The sequence below is a fragment of the Balaenoptera borealis genome, assembly GCF_965194805.1.
Source record: "Balaenoptera borealis genome assembly, chromosome: 7".
Lineage (NCBI taxonomy): Eukaryota > Metazoa > Chordata > Mammalia > Artiodactyla > Balaenopteridae > Balaenoptera > Balaenoptera borealis.
The window spans coordinates 128,961,488-128,980,521 of NC_138864.1; the positions used below are offsets into that span (position 1 = coordinate 128,961,488).

Genomic DNA, 19,034 nt, shown 5'->3' on the forward strand with positions numbered 1-19,034 from the left:
ACTCCAGGCCCTTCTGAACTCATTTATCAGCTGGGAGGAGGGGGAGACGAGGGGGCGAGAGAAGGGGGGAGGGGGAGAGAAGGGGGAGGGGAGAGAAGGGGGAGGGAGAGAAGGGGGAGGGGAGAAGGGGGAGGGAGAGAAGGGGGAGGGGGAGAGAAGGGGGAGGGAGAGAAGGGGGAGGGGAGAGAAGGGGAGGGAGAAGGGGGAGGGGAGAAGGGGGAGGGGAGAAGGGGGAGGGGGGAGGGGGAGGGGGCGCACCCCGGCCCAGTTGCTGGTGAGAAAGAGTGAAAAACAGAAGGAAGGAGGAAGAAGCAGTGTCCCCGGCTCACCAGTTTCCTCCGGGCACAGGAGAGGCCCGAGGGTCAGCGCTGGGGGAAGGGGAGCCGCGCGGAGGGCGAGCCGGGCATGCGTGCAGCACAGGGCGAAGGCCCGGCTCGGCCCGGGTGATGGATGGCGCGCGCTGCCGAGCTTTATTAACCCACAGCCATCGCGGCCCGGCTGGAGCGCTCCTGTCGCCCAGTGCTGTCCTCGCGGACGTTTGCACAGATCCAGGAAAACCAGTCCTGGCCGGCTCGAGAAGGTTTTTCAGGAGAGACGCCGGGGTCGACGAGAAACAGAAGCGCCGCGCTACGACGCAAGGCAATCCGGAAAAGGCGCGCAAGCAGCGCCCCGGGCCGCACGGACCCCAGAGACCAGTGAAGTCTGGTGGTTTGGAGCTTGTTTTCTGAAACATTCAAATAGTGTGTTTCCGCTTCTGGAGAGCCGGCGAAGCAAGAAGATCCTTAGAGAAAGAGGAAAATAAGTACACGGCGTCCAAAGTTACTCCTTGGCGATCCTCGCATCCGGGACAGATGTGAGCCGGCACGCGGACGCGCGCTGACACCTGGCCTCGGGTATTTTTACCGACACTTCGTACCTGCGACTCCCCAGCAGCCGGAATCAAGTTCCTCACCGGCCTCGGGGCCCAGAGAGGTGGCGGTCCTGACACCCATTCGCGATTCTGATTTTCACCTTCTGCTGTCAATTGAGGAATACAGCCCATCATTTCAACAGCAAAAATAGTAAACCCCGCTTTCACAACTCCCCTCAAAAGATTTGCGCTCTCATCCAGTAAAAAAACCAATTTATTTTACATTCCATCGTGGGCGATGGGAGAAGCTAAATGATAATTTAGCATGCGTAAGTAGACATTTCTTTATATATATATTTATAAATACAATATACAAAAATAAAGACAATACAGTTTTGGGATTTCCAGCAGTTTGAACGCTCATGACATAAATCCCTCCCCCCTCCCCCCAAGATACATAAGCACAAAACATTTTTTCTTTTTTCAACACTCAGAAGAACGGCGTATCCAGAGAAGGTTTCAAGTTTCGGAGATGGTTTAACACTGTAGGTTTCCGCCTTCTCCATTCGGCAAGAGGGGAACTGGGAGCCTCCCCTGATGGTCAATTCTTCTCAGAAACACCTCCCCGCAACGCAAACCAAATTAAATTAAAAAGAACCAGAGTTCAAGTTTGAACCTGCTGGGCCTCCCTCTTTCCGTCCCTTGAGGAGCAGACAGCTGCTGGGGCCCACAAGGGCGGCCCCCCGGGACCGGGCCGCCTCCGCTCGCGGGCCTGGGGGGCGGACCCGGGGGGCATGGGAGGCTCGCAGCATCCAGGCCGTACCGCCACCCGCCGGCCGCGGGGCCCCTACTGGGGCTGGGGCTGGTGGCCGGGCCCGCCGGACCGCGGGGGAGGCGAGTCGGCCCCGGAGGAGCAGTCAGAGGAGGCGGCGTGCGTGCTAGCGCCGTTGCTGTAGGGGAAATGGTCCTCGTCGTCGTCGTCGTCGTCCTCCTCGGGGTCACTGTCCCTCAAGTCCCGCAGGCGGCGTCCGCTGCCCTTGTCCCCGGGCGCCGGCGGCCCCAGCAGCTCCTCGTCCCCCGGGTCCTCGGCGCCGCCGCCTTTGCCCGCGCCCGCGCCGCCCTTCTGCTTCTCGGCCTCCTGCACTGCCTGCTCTTTGGCCTTTTTGCTGCGCTTCCACTTCATCCGCCGGTTCTGGAACCAGATCTTCACCTGCCGGCACAAGCGGCGTGAGAAACCCGCCACCTCCATCCCCGCCGAGTCCCTGGGCTCCTGCACCTGCACCCGCCGTGCGCTTGCCTCCATCACCGGGCCCGGGCGTGGGGCTCCCATTAGAGGACTCGGAAGCTCCAGGGGGATGGAGCTCCCCACCCTGCGCATCAGCAAAACCCAAAGACCGGCTGGGGGCTCTGAGGAAGCTCAAACGAAGACCCCTACCTCCCACTCCCAGCACCGAGGTCTCCCACCCACACCCACCGTGTGTGTGCGAAGGGCCAGGGCTGCTGGGGTACCTGTCTGTAAATCTCAAGATGTTCCCTCCTCTCTTTCTGGAGTGAAATCTCTCTCATGTGGCCTGGGGACCACCTGCTTCAGAATGGGGGGGGGGGGTGCAAATTCCTGGGCCCAACAGAACCAGCTGAATCAGACCTCTGGGTGCCAGTATAGGAACCCTGGGGGCAGATGGCAACTCTGGCTGGGATGTTAATCCACACCTTAAAGGTCAAATGGGAACAGCTCCAGGTGCCCAGGAAGGCCGAGGGTCAAGAGAGCAGAGGCGACAGTGTCCCTGGGAGGCCAGGCCGCCTTGGGGGTGGGGGAGCAGCGCACCTGGGTCTCGGTGAGCATCAGGGAGGTGGCCACCTCGAAGCGTTTGGGCCGAGACAGGTACTTGTTGAGCTTGAACTGGTGCTCCAGCTCGAGCAGCTGCTGGCTGGTGAAGGCGGTGCGTGGCCGGCGGCACTTCCCCAGGAGGTTGGACTGCGCCTGGGCTGGGGTGGGAGAGGCTCGTGAGCCCAGGTCAGTCCACTGCCCGCTGCCGCCCAGCGCCAGCAACGCTCCTCACGCCAGGCTGCCCGCTGCTCGCGGCCCTGCAGAGTCGCTGCTCTTTCTTTAGTGTCAGCGCCCCCTCCCCAAGGAAGCCCTGGAGTCCAGGACCCCTCGGCCAGGTGGGCCCAGATGGTTTGGGTTTAGAGAGACCAAGTCTTTTCATCCCAGGCGGGGCCCGGGTGTCCTGATTAAAGAGAGCCTATCACCCAGGCACGTCCTCTCCACCTGGGTGGGCGTTGGTAGAAAGCAGGTGGACAGAAAGGCAAGTAGCAGAGGCCCAGGGACCCACTCCTCCCCACTCCTCCCGGTGCCTTCCCCAACTCAGGCCCAATCCACACAGGCCACGGGAATCACTTCCTACTTCTTCCTGCCCAGCGAAGAACTGGTGCAGGATTCCCACCGCCACCTCCTTACGTACAAAAGGAATAGAAGGAGGAAAGGGAAGAAGATGAGGAAGGAAGGAAGGAAAGAAAAGGACCAAATTCTGGTCCTAAATATGTGTATTCATCAGAGACTCTCCCCCATGTAAAATGTTTTCTTGACAACGCCTGCCCAGGGTCCAGAGGGGCAGAGCCTTGGGAGATTGGAAGCCTTTCAGGACAATTCTCATTACGCAAATTAAAGGCCTAGGCACAGGGGGATCCGGCTTTCTACGTGTCCAAGGAGGTCTCTTGGCTTTATTTACATAATTTCACACGGTTACATCACAGAGAATTTTATGACCTCAAAGCGAGACTTCCCTTGATTTCCCAGGAGCCTGACAAGTGTTAGATAATAAAAGAAAGGAAAGGAAAGAAAAGAGGCCAGCCCCGGGCAGGACGAGCTCAGGCTCCCATGGGATGGGCAATTTGCTTTATGGGAAGGCCCACGCCCCCCGCTTTATTTAAACAAGACCCCGAATTCCCAACTTGACAATACATTAGAACTTTAATTAAAACACTGGCTCTGAAGGGACCATTTGGGAAATGCCATCTGATGGCTGAGACACCAATTAAAGGAAACCAAACAGGTTTCCAGCGACCAGAGGAGGGACTCTCAGAACCCATTCTGGCATGGTCACCTGTTTGTTATTGCCCTTTAGGATTCGGTGTTCAGATTCTTTTTCTGAACTTAAAGCTGGCTGGGTTTTAATTAGCTAACTCTGGGTCGAGATTAGGAATAAGAGATGAACTAAGTGTGTTGGCAAAGGGATGTGGCTTTAGTCGATTTTCTGGGCAATCTCGGGCTCCACGCAGGCCGGGGAAAACAGCCGGGTGGCCAGGGAACCCAGCGCCCAGGGGAGGCCTGTGTGGAGATCACCGCTGCCCGCCCCCCCCCCCCCATCGGTGGGAGACTAAGCCTGCCAGGCTCTGGGAGATGCAGGTCACAATGAAAGATGCGTGGGGTGGCATTCCATCAGAAGGGGTTTGCTGGGCTCTGAGGCCAGGCCTGCAAGGGTGCCTTGGGTTTGGCTGACCGGATCAGGAGCTCAGATATGCCTGAAGCCACAGAAGTGAGAGCAAGCTTGCCCTCTTCTTTGCCTGGGGCCGGGAGGGGTGACTCCAACGGAAGGGATGGGTGGCCATTAGGGCCTTCTGGAAGCTGAGCCGGGAACAGCCTGGGGTGGCCGCGGGCAAACAGCGCACATGCTGGGATTTTCTCACCCGGCTGTGACTTCTCCAGCCTTCTGGGATCCTAGCTTTTCTCTGTTTAGTCACGACCATAGCTTCTAGCAGAGGAATCTGAATTCTGGCAAATGTTTATTTCTGTTTTCTTTTTTGCTTTTTTCCCCTTCCCATGCCTGCATCTCCCCAGTCTAAACAAATCCATTCAGACGGAAACAATGGGGTCTCTTTGTTTGGGTGTTTGGCGGCTGAAAGCGTTAAGCCTCAAGCATCTTCCTCTGAGCGGAGCCCGGGTGGAGCGAGCGGACCTGAGATCCAGACTCTCCGGAGCTCCACTCCCGCGCGCCCGCCCGCGCGCGCCAGGAAAGCCCGAGAGAGAGAGGCCCAGGCCTCGGCCAGGTGTCCCGCCTGGGTGGCGAGCACGCCGCCCACAGTTGGGCGGCTCTCGGGTTGGGGATGGCCAGCCCTCCCGCGCTGCGGTCTTGGGGAGGGGTGCGCGCTGTGCCGGGCGCCCTGAATTCGGAGGCGGACACCTGCTGCTTACAGCCCCTGAAGGAGGGCGCATCTCTCGGCCTTCCGGAGCGTGCCATCTCTCTGTTCAAGGCAGGCCACCCGTCTCCTGGGCATCGCACCCCGGACCCAGAGCCCTTCCAGAGGCGGGCAGAGCCCCGCAAAGGGCCAGGAGGTCGCCCGGGGCCCCTGCCTTGCGTCCCTGGGCCTCTTGAAGCTCATTTCTCCCTCGCTAACTCTGGGAGCGCTCCCTCTCCTGGGAGGGACCGGGGGTCTCTCCAGAACCCACAATGCGGGACCGAGGTCACATCCGTTTCCCTGAGGATAAACCCCTGGTTTCGGTGGCCCCCGATTCCCAGGCACACCTAACTCCATGGCTCGCCTTCCCCCACCACTTCCTTCTCCTCTAGCCTGCCGGTTAATCATTAGATTTTAGTCTCACACCTCCAGCTGCCCATTCCCATTAAGAGAGGAAGCGAAACAAGGTCCGCGCGTGGGCATTTTAATCATTCGCTGACAATCCCACATCGCGCAGCCCGCGCGAGTCCTCGCAGGCCCCGGGCGGAGCCGAGGCGGCCTCGCGGCGCTCCCACAGCTCGCCCGGAGCAGAGAACCAGCGGAAGGAGGTGCCAGGTGGAGGAGGGTGCGCGGGAGAACCTTCTGCCAGTACTCCCCCTCCCCCGTTTCCTCCTCCCTCCGCAGGCTCGGGGGCTGCGCGGTACTCACAGTTAAAGTCGGGCATCTTGGGCAGGATCATGCCCGCGGTGGACGCCCGCAGCCACTGGTCCAACTGAAAGGTGCCGGCGCCCAGCTTGATGGGGTCGGCGGGGTGCGCGGGGTGCGCGCCCTGCACCTGCGGGTACGAGTAGGAGAGCGCCGGGTGCTGCCCGGCCAGCGCAGCCGCCGCTGCCGCCGCCGAGTAGCCGTAGACCGGGTGGCCGTAGAGCGCCGCCTGCGCCGGGAGGCCCGCGCCGCCCTGCGCGCCCCCAGGGTGCAGCCCCAGCGCCAGACCCCCCGCGGCGGCGGCGGCGGCGGCGGCGGCGGCAGCGGCGGCGGCGGCGCCGGGGTGCGCGTGGTGGTGGGGCCCCCCGGGCCCGCCTCCGCCTCCGCCCGCCCCGCCGCCCGCGCCGCCGGCGCCCAGGAAGCCCGGTTTGGGCAGCAGCGCGCAGTGCGCGGCCAGCAGGCGCGGCGGCGACGGGCTCTCGGCGCGCAGGCGGTCGGCGGGCGCCGCGGGCGGCTCCGAGGACGCGGGGCTGCAGCCGCCGCTCGCCCCGCCGCTCGCCCCGCCGCCGCCGCCCCCGGGGCCGCCGCCGCCGCCCCCGGGGCCAGCTGCGGCGGCCGCGAGCGACGTGACCAGGGCCAGCGGCGCGGTCTGCGCCGAGGCCGCTCGCGGGGGGTCCACGGCCAGCAGCGCGTCGATGCGGAAATTTTTGGATTTTTCCATCGGCTCGTTAGGGCCTGGCGATCAGCGCGGGGAGGTGGGTGACGCGGCCGCGTACCGGCCCGCGGAGTCTGTGCGTGGCGGCGACCAGCCCCGGGGCTCGGTATTGTTATGATTATTTGCCAGTAATCAAAGTCGCCGCCGGAAACTCAGCCGAGGGTGACCATGGTCCGGGCGCCTCCTCCGTGCGGGCCCCGCCCCGGGCCGCGTTCACTCGCTCTCGCACAAACTCCCACGCGAGCGCTCAGCGCGCCGGGGCCGGAGAGCCCGGCTCAGCGCTGCAGCCCGCAGGCGACCGCGCCGAGGCCGCTGGCGCCGGGCTGGGGACCCGCGCCCCTCCGCGCACTTGAAGCGCAGCGCGGCCGCCGATTGGCGCGCTCGGCGGGGGCTTGGGGAGGGGCTCCGGCCCCGCCATTGGCCGAGGGGCGCACCTGTCACTGTCCCGGTCGCCCGCCGCCCCGCCCCTGCGCCGCGGGGTCCTAAACAGCCCAGGGTGCCGAGCCGCGAAGGCGGGGCGGGGACCGAGACAGGGGTTGGAAGACTCGGAGGCGCAACCTGGGGTGCCTGCTCGCCCTCCTGCGGCCGCTGAGCGGGCGGCGGGTGCTGGCAACCCCCGGGGTCCGTGTGTGCCTCCCGGCCGGAGCCCAGCTCGCGACACACGCTGTCCGGGTCTGAGTTCGTGTCACCTAGAGCCAACAGCGTGCGTCCTCTCCCTCCTCCTCGCCGGCGCTTGAGTGTGTCGACTTCTGCAGGGAGAGCCCACGCTGCTTCCAGACCTAGCCGCTCTGCTCAGTGCAGGCAGCTCAGCGAAGACCGTTCTGGTCCCCAAGCCCTGCGCCTGAGGGGTTTGTGTCCCTGTCGCCAGCCCCCTCACCTTTCCGGGGAAGTTCTGTGCGTTGCAGGTGTTGTTTGTGGGGGAGTGAAGCGTACGTGTACCCGAGCGCGAGCTTGCCTTCCACAAGCCCGCGCCTTCAGTCCTCCCGGTCAAGCTGAGAGTTTGGTGCGAGCGGCCTGCAGGACCCAGGTTGGCTTGGAGACGTCGTCCACCCGCCATGGAGCAGGTCCTCGATTACAGAGCTCTTCCTCTGCCGAGGGACACCCGCCCGTGGGCAGGCAGGAGACGGCACCCATCTGGGCCCTGGGAAGCCCAGCCGGGAGGGAGTCAGCCGAGGCCGGTCACTGATCCTGCTGGCCCCAGGCCCGGGCTGGAAAATGCAGGCTCTCTGCTGCCTGCAGCTCCTGGAAAATTGGAGGAAAGGGCTTCCCTTGTCTGAGCAAGAAAGTGGGATGAGAATCCAGACTTCACCTCTGCCCCATACTCACACTTCAAATATTTACAGTAAAAGCACTTCCAAAGGCTTTTTGAAGCAGAAAGAATGGACGCGCAGGTCAAGGAGCCCAGCGGCCACCAACACCAGTCTTTGTCAATAGCTCCATTAGACCTACTTATCTTCCCCAGACAGATGTGAGAATTCGAGAAGGAGCTCGGGTTCTGGAAGCCTGGCTTCCCGTGCAGGTGAGAGGTGAATAAAGGACAGGAAGGGGGCTGTGGGAGGGGCAGAGGACCAAGAAAAAAAAAACAAAAAAACAGGGCCAGGTAAACTTTAAAGTTAGTAGGTCAGGTTGCCACAAGAGGGATGTTTAAAGGTAAATACAGGGAACAAGTCATTTCCCTTCAAAAGGCTTTTTTACCCAGGTGAGAGTGGATTGCAGTGATTCCGTGGGTAAGCAGCGTTTCTTTTTCATTGTAACAGTGTAGTTCCGAGACTCACAGGACTCGTTGGAAGATTAGGAGGATAGCAGTGGAGAAGTGACAGCAAATGGAATAAATGTTATATAGCTTTGCAAAAACCAATATTAACTTGTAAATAGAAATAACAGCACTTACATGGTGTTTGTCTTGTCTCTCATATCTCTTGTCTTTCTTATGTCTTTGTGGTGGTAAAGATGCAGTCCTTCTGTCTCTGAGTGGAGAGAGGGGTACACTCACATCTCTTGAACACCTACTATGTGCCATGAGCTTTCTAGAATTATCTTCCTTAATCTTCCCTATGACACCAGATGAAATCTCCATTTCACAGAGTACAGATTCAAAGAGGTTGAGACTCTCATCCCCGCAAACTGTTAAGCCTCAGAGTTTGGAATGAGATCAGGTCTGACTGCAGGAGCCTCACCGTTCCCACCTGCTGCCCTCAATGTTCCCGGTATCCCCAGCCCTGTTCCCCATCCTGTCTGTTCCCTCTGGGGAAGGAGGGTTTTACAAAGAGACCTGAGATTAGCCACCTGTTCTGGGACAGGAGACCTTCACCCTTGGAGAAAGGGTAACAGTGTCTTTGTTGCCACTCTACCTCTCCAAGATACAGCAAGCAAACGTGGCCCCCTCCTCTGATGGGGCTGAGCTCGAAGGCCGGCTGCCTCTCCCGTGTCTCATCCCCTCCCCCTCCTCCATCTGCTGGTCCTGAAGGCAATGATTTAGGAGGTTGGGGCAGGGGAAGGAGTGCAAAGTAAATTTCCCAAGGTGGATCTTGGAGAGCCTGACGCCCCTCTCTCCTACCTGAAATAACCACTGCCGGGGCTAGTTTAGTGGGTGATGGGGGTGTGCAGTCTAGACTTCATAAATCACCCCATCTTCCTCAACAAAATTATTCTATTGTTTTATAACCCCCAGAGCAATTCACTTTACCATTTTTTTGTTCTACAGTAAGTATTCTCCCAAACTCCTCAAAATCTCCCCCTCTCCCATGCTTCTACTCTGCCTGGGCCCGCTGAGAACACTTCCTGAACACACGGAATGGATGTCGTCCACAGGTGGGACCCAGCTCAGGCAGGTTCATCTGATTACCCCCCGAGTCCACACCACCTGAGGGGCCCAGGTGCGGGATCCGAAGTGGCCTCAGCCTGCCCGCCCTGGGTCCAGGTCCTGGCCACCTCTCTAAATGCAGTTTGACTGCAGATGTAGAAGCTTCTTTATCTTGATGGATTTCTCTTTCTTTGTCTTGAGAAGTCAGGGTTAGACAAAATGGACTCTGCAGTGCTAAATAACTTTAAATGATCAGTTACCCTGTTTATGTTAAGAATTAGGGAATACATATTGGAGGTGTCTGTGAAGTTGTATGGGAAGAGAGAGGGAGAGAGAGAGGAAGAGGTCTCGGAAGTTTGGGGTCTTTGTGTGGTTTATGGTGTGTGAAGCTGAGCTCACCAGGGCTCTTCCTGTTTCCAGCATCTGTATTGATCCAGCCCAGCTGGCTTTGAAGAAGGTTTTGGGCAGACAGGAGCAGGGCTTGGTCTTGGGAAGGGCCGCAGGGAGAGATCAAAGGTCTGGTCTGAGGGGTGCTCCCAGCCTCAGTCTCCAGGTGCCCAGGGACTGCATCCAGCCCCAGGACACCGGGGAGAACTCTCCAGCTCCCAAGCAAAGCAGCATTGAGGGCCTGGTGCCCCTTTCATCTAGCTGGCTCCCATCCGGTCCCTTCCCTCCTGGCAATGCCTCCCTTTCTCTTTCCATAGGGCCTTCCTTTAGATACTGAACACAGCCTGCACTACCCTTTCTCCCACTACTTAGAAAGGAGAACTGGTGATTTTTACAGACATTTGCAGAAGAAAAAGCTGTTGTCATGCATGTCTATCCGTGTCTGGAATTACGTATATGGAGTTGGGATAAACCCTACAGAGTCACATATCCGGATGATGGGAGGCGGCATCTTCATCGTTTACAGATTGCTTCCTTTCACAGGAAGCGGGGCAGGCACAACAGAGCGCCCAGCATGAAGGCGACTCTGGACAGCTGGCCCTGGAACACAGGCTGGAAGAGGACTTTCCCTGGTGACCGCTTTGCACACCCCACCCTCCCAGAGCTTTAGGTTTCCAGAACTGAGACCAGGGCCGGTGCGGGTGATTTAGCCCGTCCTGCTGAAACCGTGCCCTCCCCCGACCCCCGGATGAACTCAGCTAAACTTCAGTTTAACCTCTCGGGGTTTCCTTCAGGAAACAGGCGTGGTATGCTATGTAACTTGCCTGAGGGCAGGACCTAAACTCGCGGTGGCGATGGGATTCGAACCGGGGCGGTCGAGTTACTCTGCGAAGGTGCTGTTGTGGGGACCCTCAGGTCTGCGGCTGGGGAAGCAGCTCTGTCGCGAGGCGGGAGGGCGAGGAAGGAAACCGCGGGAGAGACACTCGGGGACCGCGCCGGGCCTGGGGACGCGGGCGCGGGGGGAGGGGGCTGGGGTCACCGGAAGGCGAGCGCGGGGGAGGGGCGGGCCCGCGCAGGTGTCCCTCGCCCCCCAGCAGCAGAGCCCCGAGGGCCAAAGGAACCTCGTAGTTAGCGCCGCCCTTTGATCTGCTGACCTCCTCCCTGACCCGGGGGCGCTCGGCCTTTTAAAGGGCCTGGCAAAGGTGGGAGCCCACGGACGCGCTCCACCCCGAGGTGGGACCCGCAGGACGGGCCGCCGCCTTACCCCGCGGCCCCGCCTGCCCGGCCTCGCCCTGCGTACCGGGCTTAGTGTCGCCCGGGGCCTGGACCGGAACCGGGCCCACCTCCGGGCGTCCCGGGGTCGCGGGTCCGGCCCTCTCCACCTGACCCAGCCCCAGATCAGGGGCTCATTGCCGAGGGCTTGCTAAGAGGTCGGGGAAGGCTGCAGGATTTAAATTCGTAACATTCCAACAATCCGGCAAGCTACGGGCCTTCTATTTTTGGAAATTTCCTCCAAATACAGAAATACCTGCGTTACCCTCAGACCTTGGGCAGCCTCCCAAGCTTCCCGGGACACCAAAGGCAAGGGACAGGCCTGGCGGTGCCCCGCTCAGCGTTTGGCCCCTGGGGGGAGACGGTCCCCATCCCCCTGCAGGTTTCCTTCTGACCCAGGGAAGGAGAGCGTTTCCAGCCTTTCTGCAGCGCAAATTCTAAGTTCCTGGGTTACAAAGGGAAGCAAATTTCTCCCCAAGAATCCGGGAACGCGGGGTGGGGGGAAGCTCATTGGAGTCCCTGTAATCACACTGGGGGAAAACAGCCCTCAACAGAGACTTCCCCAGAAGACTATATTTTTGCCAGAGAATTTAAATGTAATTTAATTGCAGGTTCACACAGTGGCCTCTACTGCAAGCTGTTATCGGAAACAAGGTATGTAGTGCGTGCACCTGCGAAGCCAGCTTTTTCAGAATGCAGAGGCCCACAGGACTCCTCTCCAAAAACCATCGCTAACGGGGACCTACAGTTCTCTGTGAGTGAGTCCTGCGCCTCGATAATTTCTTATTTTAAGACGGAGAACGATGCTTATCTGCTTTGGGAGAGCCTGGCTTTCCCATCTCCCAGGGGAATGTGTCTGGTCATCGAGGACCCACCTTTTAAGGTGTTCAGGCAGCCCTCGCCCCAGGTGCTTGGCCACACCTCCCCACCCTCGACACCCCCCCCATGGCAGAAGGAGAGGGTTGCAGGGTCCACGCCAGCAGCTCTGGCCCCTGGGAGGTCAGACCTCCGCAGGCTGGCTCCACCCCAGCCTGAATGGTGACTGCTGACCCGCAGGCGGGGTGGGGGGTGAGGATGACACACAGGGAAGAAGCACAAATACACGGAAGACGTTGCTTGGGGGCGTTTTAATGCTTCAGTGTGTGAACTTTTTAGTGCGCTCCGACTCGAAATTATGGCTGGGTAGTAGCGCGCTAATGTCCAAATCCATGGTGGATAATGGCAGGAAGTTGTTGCTAATTGGCCTATTTAGTAGTTGCTGAGGTGGCAGAAGCTGAGGCTGCTGGCGGCAGGGGGAGAGAGAGAGAGAGAGAGAGGAGAGAGAGAGAGAGAGGCTGGATGTCTGCCTGACTTGACTTCCCAGAGCTGGGGGATATGCCTCAAGATGGGCAAATGGTGTCTGGGTCAAGTTCATCTCCTTAAGCCTGGCCCCAGCCTCTCCCCACAGGTGCACACTCAAGGCCCCAGGACGGATCTCAGACTTGAGGTGGATTTGGGCGGGGGCGGGGGGGTTCGTATTTGCAAACAGGAGGCAGCTGCTTTGCCAGAAACGCCATCCCTGGGCTTCCTCCGCCTTTCTCAGCGCAGCCTCTCTCCCCATCACACCTCCACCCAGGCTTCCTAAGTGGGGTTGGGTGGGGTGTGGTCAGCTGGGCAGAAGGCAACTCCCTGCCCTACCCCACCGTGTGAACAGGGACTATTTCACCCACGAGGAACCTGGGGCCCTGAGAAGAGCTGGAAGTGCGGTGGGGCGGGGGAGGGCAAGGCCGATTTTCGAGCCCCACTCCTGCCAGGATGTCCAAGTGCTCATGGTATTGAGTGTTTCAACGCACCTTCTAAGAGTCTCCTCCTAGTCATTATAACTGTGGAAATCATACCCATGTCCCCATCTTATAGACGGGCAAACTAAGGCTCTGAGAAATAAAGGCACTTTGCTCCAGAACCCACAGCAAAGAGGCCAGGCTCTGGCTTCAAGTCCTGCAGTCGGGCCTCACACCATAGCCCGGTCAGTCACGTTCCTTATTATATTATAATCTCTTCATTGGATGCATCTAATAACACTTTTTCCCACTTGGCCTTTGACCCGGCCGGGCTCCTACCTGTGGAACCTAACAGTGGCAGGGAGGTGGCGTGTTTGCTGCTAAACAACAGAGGACGGCCCGCCTCCCTTCCCCCCGATGCCCGCTGGGCTGGGGCTTTTCTCCCCTCCCCGCCTCACCGCCGCGAGACCAGGGGGGAGAGAGGCCCGCGGAACCCCTCCGCGCTCGCTCCCCTCCCCCAGTCTCCCGGGCCCTGTGCTGCGGGCAAGATAATTTGGCTAATGAACTCGTTAAAGGGCCCCTGGTGACCCGCCTGGCCTCCCCTCGGCCCATCTGGGAAATTCCATTGAAAGGCTGGATTGGGTCCTCGGCCTCGCCGCCGTCTGTCGCTGTAAGAGGCGCGCACCCGGTGACGCTGGGCCCCCTACATTAAAATAATTAGCCGGAGGAACAGGTGGCCCACTCCGGTCTGCCGGGCGCATCTGGGCCGCGGTGCCGCCGCCGCCGCCGCCGGGAGAGGGAAAGGTCAGACCCGCCGCCCCGGGAGCCCGGGAGGGCGGAGATGGGCCTTCCGGGCCGGCGGGCTGTCCCCCGGGCCCGGGGCCTCTGCGACCCAGCCGGCCGAGGCCTGAGCGGGAGGCCGGGACCGCGCCCCCCAGGCGCAGGGGAGCGGCCGCCCCGGGCCACCTGCGCCGCCGCCCGAGCCCCGAGGAAGGGTTGCCGGGCACAACGGCGAACTCGCACCCCGCGGTTCCGAGGCTGGAGCAAATTCTTTGGTTGGGCCGCGCGCCAGGGCCCCGCGGGCGAGCGAGCCCGGCGCAGCGGGGGCGGCGTGCGCGGGGTGCACGGGTCTGCAGGCGCGCGTTGGGAGGTGCGCACGTGGCTGTGGGGAGGACTCCCGGTTCTCGCTGCCCGCCCGGGAAGCGCCCTCCGGCTCCGGCCCTCATGGGGGGGTTTCCAGGCCCAGTGGCGGGGAAGGAGGCGAGGAGGCCTCCGCTGTGCTGCTAAAAAGAGCGGCGCAGCCCAGGCGCGGTGCCAAGCCTATTGCCAAAAACACATATTATACTGCGACATTCTGTAAATGAGATAATGATACATAAACCCGGATGATAGATGTGACGTGCCTGGGATGTCTTCTCTAAATTAGCTGCTCGCATCGACTGCTAATAATGGTGAGTTTATGAAAGCAATTTCTGTGCAAAATGCGAGAGGGTCTTCTTACTCTAATCAGCCTGCCTCGGTTAATGGATGAGGGGGTCAGGCTGAGAATTATTGACACGCCCGTGCCCTTAACCTGTTTCCCAATAAAGCTGATTAGTTTTTGTCAATTCATCAGCTAACCACTCTTGCTGGAACTGCATCAAAGCCTTATTTGCTCAGGGGAAATCAACAAGTCACTGATCAGCTCCACTAAGGGGCTGCAGATCCAGGACTGTCCTGGGGCCGAGGGACACCCCGACGGACCTCACACCCACCCCACCCCACCCCACCCTAGGCGCCCCGAGCGGCTGTCAGCGCGGGCTTCCCCCAAACTCGGAGCGCCCTACCGCGAATGAGCGTAGCAAAGTTGCTGGATCTGAAGACTCCCCTCCTCTTCCTCTGAGGGCCGAGCAGAGGCCTCTGCAGCCCGGTGCGTTAGGTTCACTCTTCTGGGCGCTGGTGGTCCAGGTTCCGGCAGGATCACCTTGGAGGGGAGGGGAATGTCGCAGGCGGCACAGAGTAGAGGGCTAGAGGGCATGAGTGAGGGGTCGCTGCCACACAGCCCTCCTACCAGGGGACAGAAGGGAGAAGAGAGTGGACCCCGGATTCTGCCGGGTCAGCACGGGTCTGAGCGTAGACAACAGGCCGAAAGGCTTTCTTTGGGCGGGATTGCACCTGCACCCAGGGCTGACCCTGACCTTGCTTAGTGACCTCAGCAAGCGCACGGGAGAGGGCACCAGCTGCCAGGGAGTGCACCTGGGTCGGGGCTCTCGAGGTGCTGCCTCCACCTGCGCCCCAGGTGAGCTGCAAAGGAGGACCTCCAGGCCTTGGGCTGCCACAGAAAGGAGTGGCAGATGGGCTGCCCACTGGAGGTGACCTCAGCGCCCCGGCCCGCAGGTGGGGGAAGAAAAACGTGCGCTGTCCCTTTAAGCCCCCGGCCACTGCCGCCTCCCAGCCCCATCCCCCCTCAATTTAATTTCATTAAAACAGAGCATGAATATTTCTATTAAACCTAAAATGAAATATGAAGCCATTTAGACTCTGCCTGCACCAATCACCCAGATTTATGACTTTTATTCATCACATCAAGAGCTTGGAAAAATGAATTTTCTTCACCCAGGAAGGAAATAAAACCTCAGGCTTGGTCATTTCCAGAAAGCTGTTAATTTGACCATGTGGTAATTACTTTCACAATTAACTAAAATACAAATCAACTTGACAAATCGGGCTAGTTTATATATTAATTAGCCTGCTTAAACTTATTCATTATGAAAAGACAATTTAGGGGGACCTGCGGTGTCTGTTTTATTGCAATAAATTATTGTTAGGAAGTGGGTCTAATAAAATATCTTAATATTTAAGGATATTGTATATGCGGGGGTGGGGAGATGCTTTTTTGACAATTTCATTGTCCAATTAGTAATTTTGTTGTAATCTGTCTGCGAACCCGGGCCTCCCGGGCGGAGAGGTAGGCTTCTCCTGGCCTGGGGCTGTCGGGAGCGGCTGGGTCTGAGCCGTGGGCAGAGAAGAGTGAATTCCGCGGGGAGGGCCGGCGGGTCCGACGCAAACGTGGGGTTCCTGGCGGCACCAATCAGCCGCGCCGAACCCAGCCCGGGTGCCGCGCTCCCCGGTCCTCCTCCTCCCGCCCGGGGCGTGGCGGCTGATTTAATAGAATGTCGATAGAATCCTTCGATGCCTTTTAGCTTGTGATCTTTATAAATGTCCCTCTATTAAATTAGAAAATGATTCTCTTCTCGTTTAATTGTATTCTTTCGTTTCTTATTTCCAATTAATTAGTCCTATCGACGTTGCAATATTTTAAGTGACTCGAGTCCGTTTCCAGTTAGAACATACGGGTCAGCACATGCAATTGTATACCAGACAGAACTATATAATGTGGGTTTTAACTACTCGTCCCTCATCTGTCTTGAACATCTGGCCGGAGTGGGCTGCTTGGCCGCCTGGCAGCTCCCTGGGTAGGTGGGCACCGCTGGGGGTCGAGTCTGGGCTCCCGCAGACACCTCCGCAGCCCGGGGCCTTTACTTGGATTCTCTCGATTTTAAATCGGCTCCCAGCCGGGTGGCCCCGCGGTGAGGAACCTTCAGAGGAGCCCCACGCCCCTCCTTGTCCTCCATGGGGCCGCGGCGCCCAGCGAAGCCCGGCTGGCTCTGGGGGCGATCCCTCCGGGCTCCTTCTGTTCCACTGCCGCCTCCCTCCTTGCGGCCTCGAAAAGCCTTTAAAATCATTTACAGAAGCTGGCTGGGCCCCGTCTCTCTGTCCAGTCCCCCTCGGCCTCTTCAGGGGAGCAAACGCCCCTCGCTGAAGGCGGGCACACCACCATCCGACAACCCAAAATTTCAGCTTGACCGAGGAGGGATCCACCTTTCCTGAATTAATTGACGAATTAACTAATTCCTCCCGGGAAGATTTGTGCCGGCGCCCCCTCCCCCTGTGCGGTGATTTGGGACCCGCTGTCCTGTGCGCGCCCCCCGAGCCCCCCAGCTCTCCCCGGACCCCCGTCCCAAATGTCTGTAACACGTGGGGGACCCCCCCCCAGCCCAACCGGGGAAGAGGGGCTGGGGGGCAGGAGGCTCTTCCCCTCCCCCAGTCTCCGCTCCTTCAGCATTTGCCCCGAGAGTCAGTGGCTTGGCCCCCATGGTGTCCCTGCAAGGTGGGACCTGGATGGCAGTAAGAACCCGGGTCCAAGGGACAATGGTTAATTCCCTGCGGCTGCACCCCAGTCTGCACCACTGTCCGTCCCACCCCCCTGCCCTCACCCCTGCCTGTGCCCCTCCGGAGATCCACCTGCCAGCTCCTGCCCAGGCCACTTCTAGAAGCCTTCCCCAGTCTTACGGCTCGGAGGGCGGGCAGGGCAGTTCCTTCCCGGTTCCTTGGGAGGGGCTCCCAAGACTCCAGCCAGAGTCTTGGGAGCCCCTCAGCCCCTCTTCTCCCTGCCCTCCAAGGGGAACAAAGTTACAAACCTATTTTGCACATTTCTAACTAACGGATCCTTTCCTCCCCACAACTTCCTAGACTGGGAAGGTCTCCCCTAGGCACCCTGGGATTCTTCCCCAGAGTAAAGAGATCCCGGTTTTCTCCTCAAGGGCTGTGTCCTAAAAGTGGGAACATGAGGGACTTCCCTGGCGGTCCAGTGGTTGTGACTCCGAACTTCCACTGCTGGGGGCCCAGACTTGATCCCTGGTCAGGCAACTAAGATTCCACATGCCGCGTGCACTGAGGGCCCATGCCACTGTCCCAGCCCCTCAGGGCAGCCTGCTGCCACAGGCTCTGTTGAGGACCCCCTTCCACAGAAACCTCAAGCCCCTCTCCTCCAAGCACAGAGGGGTCCCGATCTTTAGGTCTGCTCACTGAATGCAGGGGAGGGGTTTGGGGGGGAATTTTAACATTGTGTGTCTGGGCCTTAGAGGCCATGGGAAGCCAGACTAGAGAAGTTAGGGTCTTGCCCAGGGTCCTGTGGCAGCACTGGGGCCTGTCTCCTGATCCCCAGCCATGCTCCTTCCATAAGTCGCCCCTCTGCCGAGAAGAGCTGCTCTGACACCGGCTCCCAGGGAAAGACAGTAGCTGGCAGGGCAGGGGCTTTACTGCAATGCATTTCTTGAGGAGAGAGGAGGACTTTAGGTCAGTTGAAGCTGGTAGCCCATTCCTTCCGCAGCTCTGGCTGAGATGGGTGGGGGGGGAACCCTGTGATCTGGATGAGGCTGGAAAATCTCCACCACAGCAGCAGATCAGCCTTTCCCAGGGGATGTAAAGGGCAGGCCATCCCCTTTTATTCACCCTGAATCCTTCCGCTGGGTAGAAGCAGATGTGATCACCTTGTCTTTCTGGTTATTAGCTGGGATGGTCTACTGACAAGTTAGAGGGAAAAACAGTCCTTGGCCGTACGTAAGAGAGCACTAGATGGCAAACTCTGCAGACATCTGCCTGGCCCCCTCATCCACCCTGGGGTCACGGCCGTGCCTGGGGCAAAGTGGACGGACTTTGTTTTCACCTCCGCTGCTTAGTCTGAACGTGGTCAGAGCGTGGCCAGAGTTAGGCCAGCCAGGGGCCCGGGGGGCACAGGTAACCTCCCAAAGTGAGTTTTCTGCCGGACAAGCACGTGAGGACTCACTGAAACTGTACTCTGGAATACCTGCCCCCTCCCCAGACACGTTTCCTGCTGCACCCAGGGGGAGGAGTCCACACTGGTTACTTAACACGATCCAAGTCAGCAAGTACTTACTAAGCCACTTTGCACAACCAGCTTGATACTGAAGGATAAAGCAGTAACTTAAAATACCTTTCTGTGCTCAAGGAACTTAATTGCTTCTTAGGGGAGGAAAAAGCGTGCAGAGTTGAAACAATTAGAAACACCATCAAGGAACTTCCCTTGTGGTCCAGTGGTTAAGGCTCTGCACTTCCAATGCAGGAGGCTCGGGTTCGATCCCTGGCTGGGGAGCTAAGATCTCACATGCCGCGTGGCGCGGCCAAAAAAAAAACCCGAAACACCGTGGAATCATGCACAGTGTGGGGAGTAAGGGAGCAGCAGCGCTTGGTGGAGGCAACCCTACAGCCTGTATGATGTATGATGGGATGTATCACAGAATGTCCTTCCTAGGGTCCTTCCAAAGGAAAGACCTCAGACTGCGTAGCAAACCTTGTCGGAATCTTAATTTTTCTCTGCATCACCCAACAGAAGCATGACTAGTTCTGCTCTGGTTTCTCATTTTATTAAGTATTATTTCCTTGGCAATTTGCTAATTTCCTCGGATCTCAATTTCATCATCCATGAAAAATGTATTTTGCCATCCATCCTCACAGAGGATGGATGAGGATCATAAACTCATCAAACAGAAGGGAATATTTTTTTAACACTTGTGGTTTTTTAGT

The 19,034-nt window shown here is 59.0% G+C and overlaps 1 protein-coding gene across 1 annotated transcript; it reads right to left on the bottom strand.

Moving 5' to 3' along the window:
• Positions 1-292: 292 nt before the first annotated feature.
• On the bottom strand, positions 293-6,773 carry MNX1 (motor neuron and pancreas homeobox 1). Its single transcript, XM_082398812.1, has 3 exons — positions 5,735-6,773; positions 2,676-2,836; positions 293-2,060 (listed from the first exon to the last, which is right to left on the bottom strand). The coding sequence occupies exons 1-3, from the start codon at positions 6,450-6,452 to the stop codon at positions 1,698-1,700; spliced, it is 1,242 nt and encodes a 413-aa protein (XP_082254938.1). The 5' UTR covers positions 6,453-6,773; the 3' UTR covers positions 293-1,697.
• Between the last annotated feature and the right edge of the window lie 12,261 nt (positions 6,774-19,034).

What these genes read in the sequence shown, in the direction of transcription:
- MNX1 (XM_082398812.1), bottom strand. Translation starts at nt 6,452, where the DNA reads ATGGAAAAATCCAAAAATTTCCGCATCGACGCGCTGCTGGCCGTGGAC. An exon ending in CAAGATGCCCGACTTTAACT is followed by an intron (nt 2,837 to 5,734) that starts GTGAGTACCGCG and finishes CTCCCACCCCAG; the next exon opens with CCCAGGCGCAGTCCAACCTC. An exon ending in TGATGCTCACCGAGACCCAG is followed by an intron (nt 2,061 to 2,675) that starts GTGCGCTGCTCC and finishes TTGTGCCGGCAG; the next exon opens with GTGAAGATCTGGTTCCAGAA.